This window comes from Eleutherodactylus coqui, chromosome 1 (assembly GCF_035609145.1).
Source record: "Eleutherodactylus coqui strain aEleCoq1 chromosome 1, aEleCoq1.hap1, whole genome shotgun sequence".
NCBI lineage: Eukaryota > Metazoa > Chordata > Amphibia > Anura > Eleutherodactylidae > Eleutherodactylus > Eleutherodactylus coqui.
The window spans coordinates 95,467,188-95,488,340 of record NC_089837.1 but is presented as its reverse complement, the minus strand read 5'-3'; the positions used below and the strand labels follow the sequence as shown (position 1 = coordinate 95,488,340).

Sequence of the window (21,153 nt, the reverse complement as noted above, 5' to 3'; positions counted from 1 at the left end):
GAACTCCGAGCCAGGAGCCTGCACTGTGGGACCTGCTTACCTGACCGGCGTCTTGCGCGTTCTCCTTTTGTCTCCCGGCCCGGCGATCATGTGACCGCCATGTGCCACCTGACCCCAGCGGTCACATGATCGCCGATCCAGGAGGCAGAAGGGAGAATGCGGAAGATGCCTGACAGGTAAGCAGGTCCCCCCATGGTGCAGTGAGCACCTACACCCTCCTGAACTCTGTCAGATAAGGAGGGTGCAGGGAAAATGTATTTTTTCTCACCCATTTTCCCCAGCTCCAATTTATTTGGAGCTGGGGAGAAGGGGGGGGGGAAAAATAAATGGATTGGAGAGGGTTAATATTAAGAACGCATCACATGAAAATCGCAAGTTAATGCTTTGCGGTGCGATAAAAGGAGGCTCCATAGGGAAACATGAGAGATTGAAAAAAAATTCAAAATGCAAAACGCTGAAAGATAGGATATGCCGCAATATTTTTTCTCTAGCAACATTGCAAATGTGAAGGAAACCATTGAAAATCATTGGTTTCATATTTCTGCGTTTTCACTCACTCTTGCATCGTGCCAGAATTGGGTGGGTGGGAATTTGGAGGAAAAAAAATAAAAACCTCACTCCCGGGATCAGTCTACACCTACGGATAGTTTTTAGTCTAAGCATGAAGCAGCGGCTGCATCAGCTCGGTGTATCCAGGTCTGCATAGGAGCTGGAGCCATACAGAATTTTTTTTTGTTTTAGGTGTATTGAAGCAAAAAAAAAAACTTGAAAAGGCGATTTTAGGCTTTAGAATGTGCTCGAAACAGACAAGCAGAATGATGACAGAACAAGACATGGATTAACACTATTTGTACGATGCTGCTAGTAACAAAAAAATAAATAAAAAACTAAAACACACAACTCAGAGGCCTTCTAATATTCCGAACACTTTGCATGGCCACATAATGGCTTCCAGTGTGCAGAGCCTCTTAGAAGATTAGGCCCCTTACTGATGCAACACCACATAACAGCCATTCAATCTGGGAATAGGAGATGGAAAAAATAAGTGCTCATCAGCAATCCAGCAGAAGTGAACAAACCCAGTTTTAATAAATACATGAAACTGTATTTAGGCCATATCTGGCAGCATTATACGTTTTCCAAGTCTCCATAAAACTCGTGATTGTGAAAAAATGATCACCTGCACCCTGTAATTAGAGCAGGTGCCAGAGTAAGATCTTAAATCAGATATATACAGTGAGGGTGTATTTCTACATGGGAGATTGTCCTGCGTGAGTTTGGTCCGAATGCGAGATGGCCAGAACTCACACAAGAGCCCATTAATTTCAAGGGGAGGAATTGGGCTAAGCAGCAGCACATGTGAAAAAGACTTAGGTCATACTAATAGATCATAGACTGAACATGAGTCAACAATGTGATGCAGCAGCCAAAAAGGCAAACACAATTCTGGGATGTATTAAGAGAAGCATAGAATCTAGATCACGTGAGGTAATTATCCCACTCTACCCTTCCTTAGTTAGACCTCATCTGGAATACTGTCTCCACTTCTGGGCACCCCACATTAAAAAAAAAAGATATAGACAAACGGGAGCAATTTCAGAGAAGATTTACCAAGATGGTGAGCGGTCTGCAAATCATGTCCTATGAGGAACGGTTAAAGGATCTGGGAATGTTTAGCTTGCAAAAAAGAAGGCTGAGAGGAGACTTAATAGCTGTCTACAGATATTTGAAGGGCTGTCACAGTGCAGAGGGATCAGCCCTATTCTCATTTGCACAAGACTAGAAGCAATAGGATGAAACTGAAAGGGAGGAGACACAGATTAGATATTAGAGAAAACAAAAAAACTTTCTGACAGTGAGGGTGATCAATGAGTGGAACAGGTTACCACAGGAGGTGGAGAGTTCCCCATTCAATGGAAGTGTTCAAACAAAGGCTGGACAAATATCTGTCTGGGATGATTTAGCGATCCTTCACTGAGCAGGGTGTTGGACCAGATGACCCTGGAGGTCCCTTCCAACTCTACCATTCTACAATTATACTCTTGAGCAATTTCTGATTCATTTATCAGAATCACCCATTTTTTTCTATGGAAGCGTTGAAAGAAACAAAACCTGCATCGCACTCACATACCATGCGACTTGCATGCAAGTGCAATGCCTTTTTCAAGCATTTTACCATTGGAACCAAATGCTATTTTCTTCACATTTGGAAAATGGATGTAAATCTGATGCAAATTGTGCGTTTTTATATTTTAAAAAATACATCGTACATGTAGGAAAATAAAAAATAAAATACACCAGTGAAATAGTCAGTTTTTGACCGACCTACATTGTACTCACCCATGTAAATACTGCCTCAGAAGAACTCTGCATTAGTTGTTATTGGATAGGCAATCCAAACAAAGCTTTACGTTTCAGTCTAACCATCCGGGCCATTTGTCAAACAACTGCCGCAGATCAAGGAGGCTACAATGAAGACAGGCAAGGCTCGGTACTTACCTCCGTTCAAAAGTTCCATCCAGGCTTCCCAGCAAACACTGGGGAAAAATAAATAAATAACGCAGCAAGCAGTATTATTTTTTTTTTCTGGTTGAATGAGTGAAACCCGGTGGAAATTATAGTCAACGGTTCAGGTGGGCAGCGGAGTTACTCAAAATGTTCTTTTCGTTTTTCTGTTCCCATGATAGAACAGAAAGCCAAAAACAAAGATGGGAATGCAAAAGAGGTCGTCGCGCGCAGTCGTAACATTATGATTTTGCTACATATCGATGAGAATACATAAATCAGTGGTTTAGGTTACCGAAGTAAAATCCATTTTCAATAACCAAGGCAAAAAGTATTCCTTTTGGTTCAGATTACAATATTCCTGCCTGATCTAGTGAAGCAAAGAGCCCCAACATGCTGCCACTGCGGCCAACGAAATGCACTCTACTCCAAGGTGTATTCATTGGTTTGGGTACTTGCGTTATGTCTGGTTCAGGACATGAGGGCGCTGGATGACGCAGGGTTTCTCATGTGTTCTCATCTGTACTGTCTTCCCCAGACCCTACATTGGACAAACTTTATAGCATAGAAAAGTTGCAAGTTATGGTGCGCTATAATGTGTGACTCTTCAAACCTCTTACCACATTTCAAAAGTGGCAAAGAAGAAAAAAAAAAAAAGGCAGGGCCGGCCATAGACTGACAGATTTACAGAAACTTGCAAGTTGGTTTCAAATTCTGGTACAAGGACAGCCCAAGATACACCAAATTTATTAAGTGGCATATGCAAAAATTTGGCTCATTTCACTCTGACAAACTTCTAACTTTTCAGGTAACTTATGCTCATGTAACAGACTGTGTGCGTCTCAATCTTGTAACATACTTGCACTACCATTGTAAATCAGGTTTGAAGTAGCTGCCACTAGTAGTCTTCCTTCCACCCCCTCTTCAACCTACTACCTGTTAGGTATTGAGTTTCTGTAGTTACTGGAATGTTTTCTTCCCTTCCCCCTCCCCCCAGCCATCTTCGCACGCTACCCTCTACACTCAAAGGCTGACAAATCTGTTTATGGAATTCACATACTGCCTCCCTGCTGATTGGGCCAGAAAAAGAGCAATTCAGCATGAGAAGTGAGGGAAAGGAAGTACAGGACAGTGAACTACTGGCAGAATTCAATACAGCCCCAGCACGAGAGTTGATAAAAAAAAAAATAAAGGGATAGCAGAAAAATGGGGAAAGACCACCTGAAAATCAGAACTTTTAAAGAAGAAACAGGGCAAACAGCAGCAAATGAGTGGTAAGGAAAGCCCGTTAGATTTTAGAAAACTTATTGAAAATTTGCAGATCTGCTTTAAGACTAGTGTATGAAATGCCAGGCTTAAGAGATCTGCCCCTATGAGTTTTGCCTGCAGCGTGCCTTTAAAAGGACGTAATTTCAAATGCAACCTCACTCCATAAAAACAAAAGATCAACTGTCAATGATAAAATGCTAAAAACTTATAACTTCCCTTTAAGAAAACCATACCTGAGTGAGTCACCTGTAAGATCACGGGCAGGGATGGCACTCAATTATATTAAAAAGTACCCTAGAGAGATACCACTTAAAAATGGAGGCTTAAAAGCAGCGGCATGGATAAAAACCCATTTTACGACCCCGTGCCAGATGTTACAGCTGGGGTATTTTAAAATGAAGAGATTAAAAACCAAACACCTTACAAGAGATCCCTGTCTGGAAAGAAGGAGCGATATACTTTGCTCCACTCATCCCTGCTAAAAATACTGGTTTCCATTGCACAATCACCAAACCGACACAATAATAAACTGTCAACGACTGGGATAAAAAATAAAACCCATATATCGCCATACACACAGCAACAACCCACAGACTCCCAGAGATCACATTGAGATGAGGCGAACGCCTTCCAAGTCTTGTAGTAAGGAAGGATGATCCCCTGATCGCTTCTGTCCTGTGGGGACCTGCGGAGCAGGTCGCGCCTTCTGCTACATTGCATGCACAGCCCCTCCTGTCCGGCAATCTTCTGGAGATGCGTTATCCATCCAGTGGTTTCCCTAAGTAGACCAAAGTCACTTCTGTGTTCCCGTACACCGCAGAAACGGCTGGATATAGACAGGCCTTCGGAAGTCCCCTAAATGCCACTCCTAAAAACTCATAGCCACGCTCGAAAGCCAAGGTCTTGTCTTCCATATCCAAGATGACTCGAATCCTTTCACCTATCTGCAATGGAAAGAGAAGCGGATACAAAATTGAATTTGGGTCAAAAGTATTAGACTGAGTCTAAACAAAGACTAGAACACAACATAAATGGTAAAAGGTCAAACTTTTGTTGTACGACTGATGCAGGTGGGTGGACGGAGCCGTGCGCAAATCACATACCATAGGGAAAGCCCTAATTGTTCAACATGTCTGTTTCTGTATATCATGTATGACAATATTTCGTTTACCCCTTCCAGGCTTAGGGTGCATTCACACTGGCATTGTCTGGCCAGCACAATTTCCACTTCTTTGTTAGGTCTTAGAAAGGAACGCTCCTCGCCACCCACTCCACACTTCTTTCAATGGGGTTTCCGCTTCTCCATTTGTCTTCTGTTTGCGTCTATTCCGTGAGGTCTCTTTATTTTTGGCCAGAAAAACGTAAGCCTAACGGAGTAGAAGCAAACGGAAGACAAATGGAAAAGCGGGCGAGTTTCACAGCCAGATATCGCACGTGCACAGCAGAAGCCCAGGCGGACGTCTTTATGCAGAAAGCAACGTTCAGAAGAGATCGTCCTGGCCTGCCCACTAGACAGTTACATGCGGGGCGGGAAAGTTTTAAAGACTGTTTGGGAAAGAAACAGCAACAAACTTATATTTGGAGAGAACTGTTAGTTAGTGGTTTTAACCCTAATAAACAGGCTACAGGGGCAGATGGCTGACAGGTCATCTAAAATCTCACCAATTTCAAGATTGCGTTTTAAGATACAGCTTTAATAACTATACTGTAAGGGTAGCGGCAAGGTCCTAGCAGCATGGAATGAGTATTGGCTGGGATGGAGGGTTAGTTTCAGTGTTAGGCTTACTTTATTACCTGCACATGCTTCCATGTTAATGTGGCCCCGCTCTCAAATGGAAGCATGTACAGCTAATAATGTACGCCTAACACTGAAACTAACCCTAACCCTCCATCCAAGGCAAAACTCATTCCACGATGCCAGGATCTTGCACCGGCCAGCCAATCAGCAGCTTGTGGGCGTACACAGCCCATCACTAGGTGTCCACCCATACTTGTTGCAGAGACAAGATACAATAGAACCCTTTGATTGTACTAGTTTAACCACTGCCATTTACTGTAGTCTATTAAGCCCTGCCAGTGGAAGGGCTTAATAGGCTAACAAGTGATTACAATTACTGGGACAAAAAAAAGAAAAAGAAATTATATACCTTTTTAAAATGATGATCTATCCTCAGTATAGGCGCTCAATATCTGACCGCTGCTGGAGATCCCCACCTACTAGCTAACTAAAGACGTGAAGGGGCTGCAGGGTTAGTGTGAGCACTGCAACCTCGTCATCGTTCACATTTCTCCTTGGAGAGATTTACCTGGTACCTATGGGAATTTGTCAGTTGCTGACGTTTCATGTGACCTTTGGGTAAAGCTACTAAGTAAAAAAAATAAAATAAAATGCTTTTACTTACTTGATATTTGGGTGCATTATTGCATTGTGGAAAACTTCCATTGACTTCTCCATTGTGCAACAAATTATTATCCACTAGGTTCCAGCCCCAACTCTGATCATCGCTGCCAAGGAGCGCCACATAACCCTGACACTGCATGGGAGCCCGTTTTGTTGCTATGCCAATCACCGCCACAGTGCCGAGTGGCCCTTCCCACCATACTTCCCAAGCGTGACGCCCCTCACTAAAGCCAATCTTGGTGCGTGCGCCATCAGTGCTCTGAGCGATCGGATTCCGATGAAGAGTAAAACCATTCTTCTTAATATAAACATTCCTAGAGCAGTCGTTGGAGCTGAATCCGTGCTGGAAAGCTCGGACCTGCAGAGAAAGACACCGATACTCAGATTCATCCAAGAGATCTCAGTACTATAGCAACCAAGTAGTAATTACACTCAAAAAAGTGACCTTCCAGGCCTGAACAAAAACAAAAATGGCTGCAGCAGCTTCTGACTACCTGATGTACACTGTAGATTAGTATAAGACACCACTGATTGATCAAAGTAGGTGTAGACTACCAATACATACTAGTGCACAAAGTGCATCAGGTAGTCAGAGAAGTCAAGCGGCCATCTTTGTTTCTCCAGACTTGGAGGGTCGTTTAAAAAAAAAAAAAAAAAAGTAGCCAAACTTTTGACATGTCAAAAAGTTTTGGTTGGTTGGGGTCCCGAGATCCCCACTAAATGCTGACATGAAGGAGCAGAATCACTGAAAGCACGTCACCCCTTCTGTTGTACTTGGCAGTCCATTAGCTGAAGCCAGGCTCATAGACTTCTACTAGCCAACTTCACAAACAGCTGAGAAGAGTAGATTATAGCCGAAGGATCACGCTGGTCGGCTGAGGGCTCTTGCTTTTTCGTTTCAGTACCCAAATTCCCACCAAGCAAAATTTGTGACATGTTAACAGTTTTGTAAAACAACATTAACTTTTTAAAGAGTACTTTAATGTACAGAATAGACGATTCTAAGCACTTTTTGCAATATGTTCCATCAGCCTATTCTGTACATTTGTTTTAAAAACAAAACCCGTCTTCTGCTATGTAACTGGGTGAAGACAGGGCTGAGAAATCCATCTTCCCCTAGCTGTGTAACAGTAGAGGGCGCTCCATCCAGATGTGTCTGCAGCGGTTCTATAGATGTAGTACATGTTACAACCCGATGCAGCCTGTCAGTGTATGGGATCTGGTGGCGGACGAGCGTGCTGGGAATGGAAGAAGACATCTGCAGCATACAACGGCTTCCCCTTGGGCAGCGGCAAGATACCCTTATCTCTGCGGCTAGTGCCAACACCGCAGAGAAATTTCTGTTCTTCTGTTCCCTGCGCCATATGCTAGTGAGCCCTAGACCGTTCGAACGGCGTTCTTCTCGGCTCAGACTGGTACTGCGCTTCTGCTCTTTGTCTTCATCGTCCCCGTTTAATGACTGACAGCTCCCTTGTGCTTATGACCATAATAAAACAAGAATGGAACTGTCAGTGATGGGTCGGCCCGACGAAGACCAAAAGCAGGAGCGCAGTACCAATCAGCCCTTTGGACGGTCTAGGGCTCATTTACGTATGGCGCAGGGACAGAAGAGCAGAGATTTCTCTGCAATGCTAGCACTAGCAGCAGATAACCATATCTTACCACTGTCCGTTTTAGCGCCAAACTAATGGCGCCAATTTTTACCGGCAGACTTCCTTAACCATAAGCCAAATAAATGTTAGCAAAAAACAGCAGGAAATAAGACTTAACCCTTTCCAGTCCACTGTCTGACCTCTGAAGACATTATGATTTAATGCTGTACATCTCCGATGTTGGAAGACGTCCGTCGGGGTTCTCTTACTGTATATTGCCAGCCTCTCTGCTGTCGGAGCCTATCCAACGTGTCACCTCATGCAGTACTGGCTTTAGCCAGCAGATAGCGCCGTTGTATAATGGCAGAAAAAGAGTAAGCCCCCTAGGAAAACCAGGATACAAATTGGATTGGAAAGGGTTAATGTTCTTTTACCATTTAAATGGGTTGTCCATATTGCAGTGGCCTGGTTTTGTACTGCAGGCACAGTCCCCATTGTATTCCATCAGACCAGCCTCTGCGCGGTTGCCTGCTTCCAGCGATGTTCACACTGACAGCGGGCACAACAATCACCTGATCAGCGGACCCCTCTGATCAACTACTGGCTTCATATCCTAAAAAAAAAAGTCCTGGAGAGCCCCTTTAAATGGGTATTCCAGGCATTTAACCCCTTGCAGTATTGATGCCCTGTCCTTGGGATAGGTCATCATAGCCGATTGGCGGCAATCAGCTGATCTCAACTCTTACGCGCACTACAGTGGGGCTGAAAGTACAATAGAAGGTATGGCACACATTGATTCCAACAGGAGCTGCACCTTCAACCGCACTTCTGCCTCCAAAAAAGTCAGAGTAGTCAACATCTGGCCCGCTGAGGCAGAGTTCCGCTGATTGCCAGGGGTCCTGAGTGGCGGACCTTCGTTGATCCATTGAGAATAGGTTATCAATACTACAAGGGGTTAAATACAGAGAATCTCTCTTTAAGACAGACTGTGGGGTTCAGGAAACCATAAAGCCAGATATAAGCTGCAGAATGTCACCTCTATAGAAGGAACAGCGCTGACATCCACTATGGACAACTGCTGCCATAGAAAGCCTGGAGAAGCTTCTAACAACCAATCAGCTTTTCCTACCTAACAGAGCTGTGATCTGATTGGTCGTAAATATGCAGAAACTTACAGCAACCAATCAGCTTCTGCCTAGAAACAAGGGCTGCGATCTGATTGGCTGCAGTACATTCCACGCCTCCCTCCCCCGAGCAGCGCGGAATGAATGGGCGCCGCTCACCTTCGCCTTGTAGGTGGGCAGGTTACACAGCACGTCTGTGCGCAGCGCCTCCTCGCTGACCGTCCGCAGGCACAGGCTCCGCCACACATCGTTGTTCTCGTCCCCGTGCAAGCAGCGATGCCAGTGCTTACACACCAGGCCGCAGCTCCGCAGGTCTGACAGCTCCAGGTAGGAGAACACCAGCTCCAGCACACGGCTGGGTAATCTCCCCGAGCCAGCAGCAGGCGGCGGTGGAGGAGGCACAGCGGGAGCCGCAGAGGGAGCGGCAGCGGCCGCCGCCATTCCCTCCGTATTTCCCGGTTACCGGCGCCTCAAGCCTCTCCACACTCCCTCATCACCCAGCGCCAAGCAACATCCTGCTGCATCACGTAATCACCAGCCAATCAGCGCCGGCATCTACAAAAACAAATAAGGCGCGGTCCAATCAAATATCCGGTACTAGCCGGGCTGCGGGAGTCTTCCTGTTCTGTCTCCACCCTGCATTCCTCAGCGGCACAGTCAGCAACCAATCAGCAATAAGATCCGGCCTCCTTATGACAGTCTGTGGGCCAATTACAGCGAAGAACTATTCAGCGCATGCGGGTAGCCACGCCTTGCGAACGGTTTTTGTAACCAATCGCTACGTGCCTTTTACTTGTGCGGAAGGAATGTAGCCAATCGGGTTGAGCAGCACATGTGTGAGCAGAAGACGCCATTGATGCTGGAGAGCGAGGTGTGTGGTAGAGCTTGTATGGAGTGGTTACATCGTCGTCGGGTGACATAAGTCCTCGCAGTGCTGGTGTTGTGGACATGTACTGGCTTTGACGGAGTAGTGCATTCTGGGATTTGTAGTTTTCCGCTAGCTTTAGAGATCTGATGAGAACTACGCTGCTGTGGAGCTACTTCTCTTTAGATTGGTAAATATGTATCTCCAGCCCCTGCACTTATCAGACAGGCACAGTGAAGCGCACTGGACCTTGTATGGGGCAGCTTCGGGATATTTAAAGGGGGCTGTTGGGGCCTATTCTATTCACGCGGGTGGGTTTTTTGACTATATTGGGGTCCGCTCAGCTGGCCGGCTTTCGGACAGAAGAAAAGCCAAAGGTTCCAATGCTGGTGTGACAGCGGCTCATAGAAGTATGATCTTTTACCGTGTTGTGAGCCGGTTTAGCGCTGTGTATGGCAGCCATTTTAGACTGCGCATGACGGCGTATCTGACTCTCGCACTTACTGTTTGCAGTCTGACTTGTTTCACTCTTTTTTTTTTTTTTTTTTTTTTTTTAAATTTCCCACTCTGTCGCCTAGCAACAGTGTAAATGCGTAAGTACAGCATTTATTACGCGCCCATAGAGAACAATGCATCTCTATCGCGCATAATACGCAGTATAATAGAACATGTTATTTTTTTATGGTCCTATTATAAGGTGTGTGTGTGTGTATATATATATGTGTGTGTGTGTATATATATGTGTGTGTGTGTATGTGTATATATATATATATATATAATGTGTGTGTGTGTGCTTTCCTTGACTCCATTCACCGCATATTATGCATGCGTAATATGCTGTTTAATTACTTGTGTAAGCCCAGACCAAAGGCCCACGTACACGCAATGATTATAGCTCAAAATTCGTTAAGACGATGGCATATGAGCGATAATCGTTGCGTGTAAATGCTCTTTTAGTCTGAACGATGATTTTTAAGTGAGCTTAAAAATCATTAATCAGATTGCATGCTGTGTTTTCCATGGGAGCGGGAGATTACATTGTAGTCTCTTAGTAGCCTGAGCCTGAACAATGGATCTAATTGCAGAGCTCAGACCTCCTGCATGCATATGAAGCTGATAAAGTACTAATGGGCATTAGTGCTCATTAGTACTTTATGCACAACTATCGCTAATCTTTGAATCGTTTGAAAGATTATTTTTGCGTGTAAATGGGCCTTTAGATGTGTTTATGTTTTTTTGATTTACACAGACTAATGTTGCGCTTTAAAAAAAAAAAAAAGAATATTTATAGCATTTCCTATCTTGTTCCGTATTTGCAGATCAAAACCGCCCGTGACGGGGGTATTGTCAGCTCGTCTTCTCTTGACCGAAATGGAAAAGCCACCTGTCGGAAACAGCCAAGCCCTTCATCGCAGCGCTGTTTGCGAAGCTCTTATTGAAGTGAATGGGAGCTTGGAAGCGGCGCAGCGCGCCTCACTGCTTCTGTAACCCTCATTCATTCTAATGAGAGCTACACAAACCGCGCTGGGGTGAAGTTAGTGACTGGGTGGCCGGTAACTATAGCAACAATGTCCCACCTTTAAAGTCCATGGGTGCGTTAAAATCCCCCAACCCACACTTATGAGATCCTATCTAGAAGGTTGTCCAAAAAATGTCTTCAGTTCCCCCTGATGTGTCACAAATTCACGGACTGACCCCAGCGATCTTTGTTTACCAGCTGCCAGTGCTGGCACATGATTGCCACAAGCTGCCAGCGCTGGCACGTGATTGCCACAGCCACTCGGTGACCTCCGCAGTAAAACGTCGCACCTCCTGCATCAGCGAGAGGAGCGTCTGCGGTGCGAGTGTCTCCCGCTGTACAGGCTGCTGTATAGTCTGTATAGGGGGCTATATATGGTGAGGTTCACTTACTGTCGGTGACTGACTGTCCGTTCTTTCTCAGCGCTCCTCTGAAGTGTTCGGATGGATTTCTGGACCTGCTGGAAGAGTGTACGCTGAATAATAACCCATCCTGGATCTGGTAAGGATGTTTACACGCAGCATTTAACAGATAAACGCCATATTTTTGTGCCATCTTTCCAGGTGTGTTTTTTTTTTTTCTGGCAAAGGAGCTGAGGCCGGATGTTAGCTGTAAGGCCTCATGGCAGGTCGGGTTCTGTGGGCAGGATCCCACCCTGTCCGCGGCGTGAGGACATTAGTTATTAGTCCGGATGCGTATGGGGCGTCTGGCATCTCCTCCGTGCATGTGGGGGCGGGCCCACTGGCCGGCGCGCTCCCTGCACATGTGCAGTAGTGATTTTTTTTTTTAAGTTTGTTTTTAAATCTCCTGCTTTCCCGCGGGACCTGCAGCACACCCAGAATGACAGTTCTGGTTGTGCTGCAGATCGGACAGCTTCCATTGACTTCAGTGTAAGCTGTGACCGCAGGACCCGCTGCAAAACGCAGCATGCTGCGATTTGTTTTCTGGACCAGATGGTCCAGAAAACAAACCTGCATGCTTTAGTTAAGCTGCGGGCGCCCATGAATAATCTACGGGCGGCTTGAACTCCGGATCATCAGCGCGGGTGCCCACGCGGATCCTGAAATTCAAATCCGCCCGTGGACATGAGCCCTACGTTATTAAGGGAAATCTGAAAAAATAAACAGTATAAAAAAACAGATAAGCAATGTATATGTATGCAGCACAGAAAAACACACTGATTAACCCTTTGCAATCCAATTTTGGATTCAGGGTTTCCTAGGGGGCTTTCTCTTTCTACCATCATACAATGCAACTTCAACTCTAACCCTTGTGTATTGCGGTGCTGGCAGCGGGTGCCTGATCTGCTGAGGTACCAAGCGGCGGACCCCAGCCAATCAACTATTGGGGATGGTTCGTCAATTGTTTTGATCTGTGAAAGACACAAATACTAACTATTGATTGCTGATACACATAGGCTGTTAGATAAGCAGAAGATGTGTAAAAAAACTAGGATCCTTCTAAGGCTAACCTCACATGGGCGAGTGCGATAAGAGACCGTGAATCCCGCCCCCACATCGCGCTCCCCACCATGTAAATTCCATTTTCATGGCAAAACAGCTTCACATCACTTCAGGAAAGAAGCAATCCTCGCCGGCTGGTGTCAGCCAAAGCAGAGGATCATGGAGTTTCTCTCATTGCTTTCAATGGGACCAGCGATGTGAGAGCATGCAGCAAGATAGGACATGCCGTGATTTGTCTTCCACGCAGCATCGTATCACAGTGCCATGCAGGAAAACGCACTCACATGTATGACTCCATTCAAAAAAATGGGGTTCATATTTGTGCGTCTCGCAATGTATATAGTTTATCTCACCCCAGTGATGGGTTTACATTTACACTGCTCAGTACTGCTGTATAATGGCCTCCATGCTGATGCTTCTCTGTATAAGAGCTAGAAATTGGGGAGCAGGATCTCCTGTTCTCTGTGTGCAGAATTTATAGAAGACCTCATAGTAGCAATCTCTACCCCCCCAGCACAGGGAAAACTCAGAATCAGAGATGGAGCCTGCAGAGGAAAAAACTGGTGAAAAATTCCATGTAAAAGCCTTATAATGACCAGATAGTGTTATTTCTCATATATACACACAGCAGCTTATTCTGAAAAGCCATTTACAAGGTATACTTTAAGTACATTATTGTATGGTATTGATTATTTTCAATGACTGGACTGTTCAGATGATCATAAATGAGAACTTATGTCTTGTAGAAGCTTTGTACTATATAAACAAGACTGGATTTGTAGATTATACAGATTTTTGTCAAAATAATTAATTTTGAAAACTTCCTTTATAATGTCCATCTAATCCTTATTATATTTTCCTTCCCTAGCTGGGAGCTGAATAATGGCTGTAAAGTGGGACTCGGGTCATGCCAACCCTGTGCTGAGCCTGGCAGTCAGCAAGGAGAGGGTGATCGCTTCTGGTGCTGAAAGCGGGGAACTTACCATCTGGAGTGAGCAAGGGACTCCGATTGGTAGACTACATCTGAAGGGCGATGACGATGTCACGGGAGTCGCGTTCTCCCCAGTTTCCTTCTGCAAGCTCTATGTTTCTCACGGGGAGACGGTCACAATGCTGGACGCCAGGGCGTTGGGAGAACCGCTGGAGACCTTCACCGTCAACAAAGAGGAGATCAACTGCATTTCTGTCAATGACACAGACAGTCTACTAGCGGCTGCCGATGACTCCGGGGCTGTGAAAGTCTTAGACCTACAGAGCAAGAAAGTGTGCCGAACCCTGCAGAGACATACCAATATATGCTCAGCGGTTGCTTTTAGGCCTCATCGACCACAAAGCCTTGTTTCCTGTGGGCTTGACATGCAGGTGAGTTGTCCTCTGTACTGATGCCTCATTATTCGATCCCCATTTATTCAAAGAATGCAGCAGAGTCGGCATATATTTCAAGGGGCATTCTGGTTTTGGGAAAAAAGAAGCTTGTTGTATACTGAAAAGTAAGGGCTCATGTCCACGGGCAAAATAAGAATTAAAATCCGCAGCAGATTTTAACTCTTCTCCTGCCCGCGGATCCGCAACCCATAGGGATGCATTGACCACCCGCGGGTAGATAAATACCCGCGGATCGTCAATAAAAGGGATTTAAAAAAAAAAATGGAGCATGAAAAAATCTGGACCATGCTCCATTCTCATGCGGGTCTCCCGCGGGGACGGCTCCCGCGGGCTTCTATTGAAGCCTATGGAAGCCGTCCGGATCCGCGGGAGACAAAAATCGGATTTTACTCACCCGCTCCGTTTCTTCTCTTCGCCGTGGCGCCATCTTCGCTCCGTCGCGGCCGGATCTTTTTTCTTCGGGCCGGCGCATGCGCGGGGCACGTCGCCAACGTCATCCTGCGCATGAGCCGAAGAAAGAAGATCCGGCCGCGACGAAGAGAAGAAATGGAGCGGGTGGGAGGTAAGTTTATTCTTATTTATTCTTCTTTTCAGCGCTAATGTCCGCGGGGCAGGAGGGACCCGCTGCAGATTCTCCATGGAGAATCCGGAGCAGGCCTGATTTTCCCCGTGGACATGAGGCCTAAAGGTACTTCTACACGGGCCAATAGCCGCCCGAATAATGACTTAAACAAGCAATTATGGCCGAATGACGGTCCGTGAAAAAATGACCTCCGACAGGGAACTGGGCGAGAAGACACTCATTTGTTGCCCGTCATTCTGTTTCAGCTCACTGAAAGGGAACGACTACTGAGTGGATTCTCGCTCCGTGTAAACAGGAATCGCTGAACCCATGAACAGCTCCTGTTTACTGTGAATGGAGGCAGGCATCTGGTAGAGAACGCCAGCTGCTCCTCCTCCTCCATTATCTAGCGGACGATCACTCCTATGTGAAAGCACGGGAGCGATAGCCGCTGGGAAGTTTGTCAGGCGCACATACGCCCAACAGTCATCCCGTGTAGCATTATCTTTATACAATCATTTTCCAGTAATACTTTCTGCACCAAAACCTCATTGTTTTTAAGATCTCTGCTACCAGTCATTTAGTGACAACCTTTGTTTGCTTCCAGGGGATGGCAACCTGTCCTGGTCATGTGATGTGATAGGTACACGGCTCGTTAGAAGGCATATATATATAATGAGTCCTGCACCGATGTGTCCATCACATAACCACCACAGGTCTCTATCTTATGTCCTTTTGTAGCACTGCAAGCAGAGTTCTTGAAAACTGTGAGGCTTTGATAGGGAAATTATATTGGACAATTGTATGACTTCAGAAATTATGCCCAGCAAATTAAAAGGTCATTCTTTACACAATCTGAAGCAAGACTGCAGGATTATCTGCAGAGCGGATTGGCGCAGGATCTCTGCAAATTCGTAGTTCACACATGGCTGATTTTTCTGCATCAAAATCTGCAGATTTCACCCCTTCAATCGGAATGATCTAAACTGACAATATTGCAGACATATCCTACCCACTCGGCAGTGCCAATTTGAATGATATAACTGCCAAATTTCTCCCCAAAATTTAATGGCATAATTTATTTTTCCACTTTTTAAAAAAAATATTTTTTTTACATTTTTTTAAAATCAAATATGGTTCACAAGGTACAAAAGATCGGGGACCTCTGCTCTAAATAATAGGGGTTTCCATCCTTATTTTGTTTACTTCTACTATCTTTATGCGGCCTTTTGTAGTATTGTAAGAAGTCCTGGTACAGCGCCCCTCTGCCAATACACTTCCTGAGACCTGTTATTTTACCCAAATAGACTTTCATAAATTTGCTTCTAGACCCTCCGACACAAGTGTGGTGTTTTTTTTCTTTTCTTTAAATTCATGTATCGGATGTGAAAAAAAGGCACTATATACGGGCCCATAATATTGCATGAGGCAGCACACCCTTCTCAGATTTTTTTCGCAAAGGCATGAACTGCATGAAAAAGTCATTCTTGACTATCACGGGCGAGAATCAGGACATGCTAATGCATGTCAATGTGCGGGCGGTCCGTGTATCAGACAGCACACGGACAAGTGTGTTGGAGGCCTAAGATTGATAACTCATACTCAGGATAGGTTATTAAGGGCTGAGTGGCTGTGGTCTGCCACCTGGGTCTTCCAATGATCAGCTGATTGCCAGGGCCGGTGTTGTAATGTATAGCGCTACTGTTACTGGAAGCAGATGGCTCTGTACATTGCACAGTGGCCCAGTGTGGTACCCTGTTTCCTTGAAAATAAGACAGGGTCTTATATTAATTTTTACTGCAAAATATTTTACTTTTTTACACGTAGAGCTGCTTGGACACTATTTAAAGTGACTTAAAAAAAAAAAAATAACTACGGCTTATTTTTGGAATAGGGCTTATATTTTAAGCATCCTCAAAAATCCGTAAAAATCGTCATGCTAGGGCTTATTTTCGGGGGTAGGTTTTATTTTCAGGGAAACTGTACATCGGGTTGAGTCTCATTCACTTCAATGGGACTCAGCCTGCATTACCACCCCTTTAACACGGCATATATTAGATACCCTAATATTATATTACCCTCTAAATAACCTCCTAAGCTCCTTATCACAATGCATAAGTGTAGACACTAAATTCTGTTTGGTCAGAAGGAATTACATGGGCACAGGTACAGCACCATTGCAGAAATGTGCTGTGAAAGTGGCCTTATGATCTCAGTCAGCTGAGAGGCATCAGCAAGTTGGCATGTAGTGCGCACGTGGTCCGCTGTCTACTGGTCTGTGTGATGAGGTGTTGTCCATAAGGACTGGCCACCTGCTGACCTGTTACTGCAGCAGACAGCGATTGACAATCAACAGATTGGGCAGGGGGGAGTGGTGGAAGTGCAGCAGCTGTAGCAACAGATTAAAGGACTTCTTCACATGGGCGATAAAACCACTTGGGCATTGCCAGACACATAAAAATAGAACCCATTCTTTTCAATGGGTCTATCTAGACTGGCTGTCCACGGGCGAGGTGTCCTTGTGATATCCACGGCGATAAATCGCACGCGGAGCTCGCATGACACGCTTTCCATAGGATAACTATGGAAAGTGCTGCCTACTGCACACTAGCGAAAAATCATAGGGATTTTCCGCTCTCGTGATTAAAATCTTGGCATGCTGCGATTCCCCGCAGTGAGCCTATCATTAATATAGGCTCATCGCGGAGATCTTATAGTGCTCCCTATAGTAGTCTCGTAGGAGATTAGAACATGCAGAACTGCAATCTCCCTCACATTGCACTGGACACGGACGTGATGCGAGTTGCGCCCATGTGAATGTTGAAAGGAAACCATACTATGACGGGTTCCGCTTCTTGTCCTCCTACAGGTGATTCTCTGGAACGTGCAGAAAGCAAGACCGCTGTGGCTTACAAACCTGCAACACTTGGCCCAAGACGAGGAAGACCTGGATCTCCACCAGTCCCCGGGTCAGCTCTTTAATCCCCCGCTGGCTCATTCACTGGCTGTATCCAGCTGCGGTAATGTGTTCTGCTGTGGGGCCGAGGACGGTAAGATCCGCTCATTTCGGATAACAGGAACTCGTTTTGAGGAGGAGGCGTGTTTTAAGGCGCACAGTCAGGGCGTCTCTCAAGTCAGCTTTATGGCACAAGATCCGGGACAGACCTTGCTAATCTCTGGAGGCAACGATGGTAGAGTATGTCTGTGGAGTCTTGGAAAAGACCCCGTACAACCTCAGAAAACACAAAAACATCACGCCCCGAAGAAGTCCACGTCCAAAGCGAAGCAAGAGGCGTCTCCGAGAGTTAGTTCACGTCTCTGCATTGAACATGGAGAAAAAGTGAACTGGATTTTAGGAGCTGAACTTCAGGGGTCAAAAGCGGTTCTGGTTGCAGACCCTAGCAATGTCATATCTGTGTATCAGCTGGGTGAGCTGTAGACTGCTGGGGTACATCACTTGGGGGGAATTCACACACAGCAGATCTGGTGCAGTAATTTCTGTGACCGTCTCGTCTATCTGAATGAGGCTTGCAGAAATCCTTGTGCTTTCTGCAGAAACAACCCCATTCAGATGCATGGAACTGATTTTCAGTCACGAATCCCGCAGCAATAGCTGTCCATAGACATGCTATGTTAACAGAATCTTCCCTGCCCACAAGCGGAAAACAAGTGCGATTCTTTTTTTTTTTTTTTTTCTGTTCATCGCAGTCAATGGAAGCCATACGTCCGCGATACTTCCGCTGTGAGCACAGCGTATTTATCGCGGGAAATCGCATTACCGCCCAGCGCCGGCACATCATGTGCTGCGCTTCACTTGCGCGCCAGCTTGCCTGCAGAGACTCGCCCTATGGACCCGGCCGTGGGCATGAGGCCTTATTCAGCACCACTGGTTCTGACTTTGATAGGAATTTGTAGCAGACTTCACCTCTTCAATTGAAACTGAAATCTGCTGCAGATCTGCACCAAATGCTGTGGATTTTGATGTAGATCCACACCAAAATCCACAGCGCAAAATATGCTACAGATTTTCGTGCGGATCCTAACTAAAATCCACCATTTGTGTGAACGCGTACTTAGGCCATTTTTACACAAGCATATTATAATATGGCCATAAAACGGACATGCTATAGCTGAAATGGAATTTATATTGCATCAGTATTTGATCTGTATTTGCCTCCGCATTTGCTTTTATTGGTTTTATTTTTACTGGGTATGGTTCAGTTTTTTTTTTTGGTAAAGCCCAATCTAAAATAATACCAATGAAAGCAAATCCTGATGAAATACGGCTGCACCCATATATTAATCACTTTCCATAGACTATAATGGTCTCTTTTCATCAAAAAAGAACAAAAGTAGCACATGCTGTGTTTTTAAAACAAAACTGCCATTAAAAATACAGTCATTTAAATGGATTCTAAAATTTTCATGAGCAACGTCCTATGGTCCGTAAAACACAGACCAAGTGCAAATTATAAATACACTTCTGTTAAAGCAGACTTAGGCTGCATTCCCACGAACGTATATCAGCTCGGTTTTCACGCCGAGCCGATATACGTCGTCCTCATGTGCAGGGGGGAGGATGGAAGAGCCAGGAGCAGGAATTGAGCTCCCGCCCCCTCTCTGCCTCCTCTCCGCCCCTCTGCACTATTTGCAATGAAAAAAGGCGGAATGGGGGTGGGGCTAAGTTCTGAGAATTAGCCCTGCCCCCGTTCTGCCTCTCCCCATTGCAAATAGTGCAGAGGGGCGGAGAGGAGGCAGAGAGGGGGCGGGAGCTCAGTTCCCCCTCTGCAGATGAGGATGATGTATATTGGCTCAGCGTGAAAACCGAGCCGATATACGTTCGTGGGAATGCAGCCTTAGGGTATCTTCACACATGGTGTAATTGCTGCGGGCCTTCTGCAGAAAATGTTCTGGAAATCCACATTAGGCAAATCTGCACCTAAAAAATGGTGTGTTTTTTTTTTGCTGCAGGCTTTCTTGTGGATCTGCTACGAGTTTTAACACTTGTGTTTCAAGGGTTGAAATCCGCAGCATTAATCGGCAAATTCAGGTTTAGAATCTGCAGCGTTTTTCAAATCTGCACATGGCTCGTAGGGCAATTGCTTCGGAATCTCCACAGAAAAATTTACTGCAGAAATTCTGTAGCATTTATGTTTGCCGTGTTTAAGGCGGCCAAAAGTTTTGAGACAGACACAAACCTTGGTTTTCACAATTGTGCTGCCTCGGTGTATTTAGATTTTAAGACACACAGTTCATGTGTATGACTCCATTCCAGTTTTGCGCTCGTGTGTGTGTGTGTGTGTGTGTGTGTGTGTGTGTGTGTGTGTGTGTGTGTGTGTGTATATGTATGTATATAATCGCTTAAAATCTATAAAAAAAAATATATTTTTTTTTTTTGCGTTCCTCAGAACTTATCACCATTGTTTTCAATGGGACAGCGAGTCACATTGCATGCCGATGTGCACGTGAGTGGGATGTGTTGTTTCTCATTGAAATTAATGGGAAATACTTGCCAATCCTCTAACCCATGTGAAACAAGCGCCGATGGATTGCAATTTCCCAAAAGTGATGCACAAATCTCGCACAAAAATGAACCTCATTCTTTTGAATGCAGTCATAAACACGAGTTTCACGGCCCGATATCGTGCTCACCTGTGTAGTAGCTAGCCTCCGTCAGCTGTTTCTATGGTATACTGAAATACAATTCTAAGCATTTTATAACTTTTTTTCAACTTTTATTTACAGATGCATCAAGTTAAGGCTTCTTTCACATGAGCGCATATCGGCCAGCGTTTTCACAGATTCCAATGCATCAGATCACATGGGCGATTTGGTGAGACGTAAAAAAGCCCGGCCAAGCCAATATAGCATCGGGTGTTTTTACATCGGACCAAAACATAGTTCTGGAACTATGTTTTGGCCGGAATACGTCCAGCTGCTGCACGGGCTCCCATGGGAGCCCATGGCAGCAATCGTTGGTGGGAGGGAGTTTAGCAGCGTGCAGGCTTACCTGTCTTCCTCCACTTTCGTTCTGTGCAAAGGGAGGGGTGGGATGGGGCGCAGCTAAGCTAAGCGATAGTCCGCCCCGCCTCCTCCCTTTCATGCTATGGACAAGGGCGGGATGGGGGTGGAGCTAAACGCCCGTCCTCTCCCTGTCCCTTGTCCATAGCTATAAATTGGAGGAGGCGGGGCAGAGTGGTGCTTAGCTCCGCCCCCGCCCATTGCACAGAAAGAGAGGGAAGGAAGACAGGTAAGCCTGCGATGAAGAGGCAGGGGAAATGGCCGATGGCCACGTGAGCTTCGGCGCCTTTGCGCCGGGCTTAGCAGGCCATCTGAATGGGCGCAAAAATGTTTGATTTGTGCACCCGTTCACCACATTTTTCTCAACTGACGTAGCATATATCGGCTGACCGTGAAAACGGCCGGCCAATATGCGCTCGTGGGAAAGAAGCCTGAGTCAAAGACTC

General features: G+C 45.6%; 2 protein-coding genes across 5 annotated transcripts; one reads left to right on the top strand and one right to left on the bottom strand.

Moving 5' to 3' along the window:
- Positions 1-1,064: 1,064 nt before the first annotated feature.
- FBXO45 (F-box protein 45) lies at positions 1,065-9,426 on the bottom strand. Its single transcript, XM_066598120.1, has 3 exons — positions 9,051-9,426; positions 6,177-6,533; positions 1,065-4,718 (listed from the first exon to the last, which is right to left on the bottom strand). Exons 1-3 carry the CDS (start codon positions 9,330-9,332, stop codon positions 4,533-4,535), a joined length of 825 nt encoding a protein of 274 aa, XP_066454217.1. The 5' UTR covers positions 9,333-9,426; the 3' UTR covers positions 1,065-4,532.
- LOC136622704 (WD repeat-containing protein 53-like) lies at positions 9,050-19,438 on the top strand. 4 transcript variants are annotated; one of them, XM_066598118.1, is made up of 4 exons: positions 9,050-9,218; positions 11,699-11,776; positions 13,607-14,100; positions 17,556-19,436. In XM_066598118.1, the coding sequence occupies exons 3-4, from the start codon at positions 13,621-13,623 to the stop codon at positions 18,123-18,125; spliced, it is 1,050 nt and encodes a 349-aa protein (XP_066454215.1). In that variant the 5' UTR covers positions 9,050-9,218; positions 11,699-11,776; positions 13,607-13,620; the 3' UTR covers positions 18,126-19,436. The 4 variants fall into 4 exon arrangements, with proteins under 4 accessions (XP_066454215.1, XP_066454214.1, XP_066454213.1 ...); XM_066598117.1 differs by lacking the exon at positions 9,050-9,218 and adding an exon at positions 9,691-9,762; XM_066598116.1 differs by lacking the exon at positions 9,050-9,218 and adding an exon at positions 9,775-9,946.
- The last annotated feature ends 1,715 nt before the right edge of the window (positions 19,439-21,153 follow it).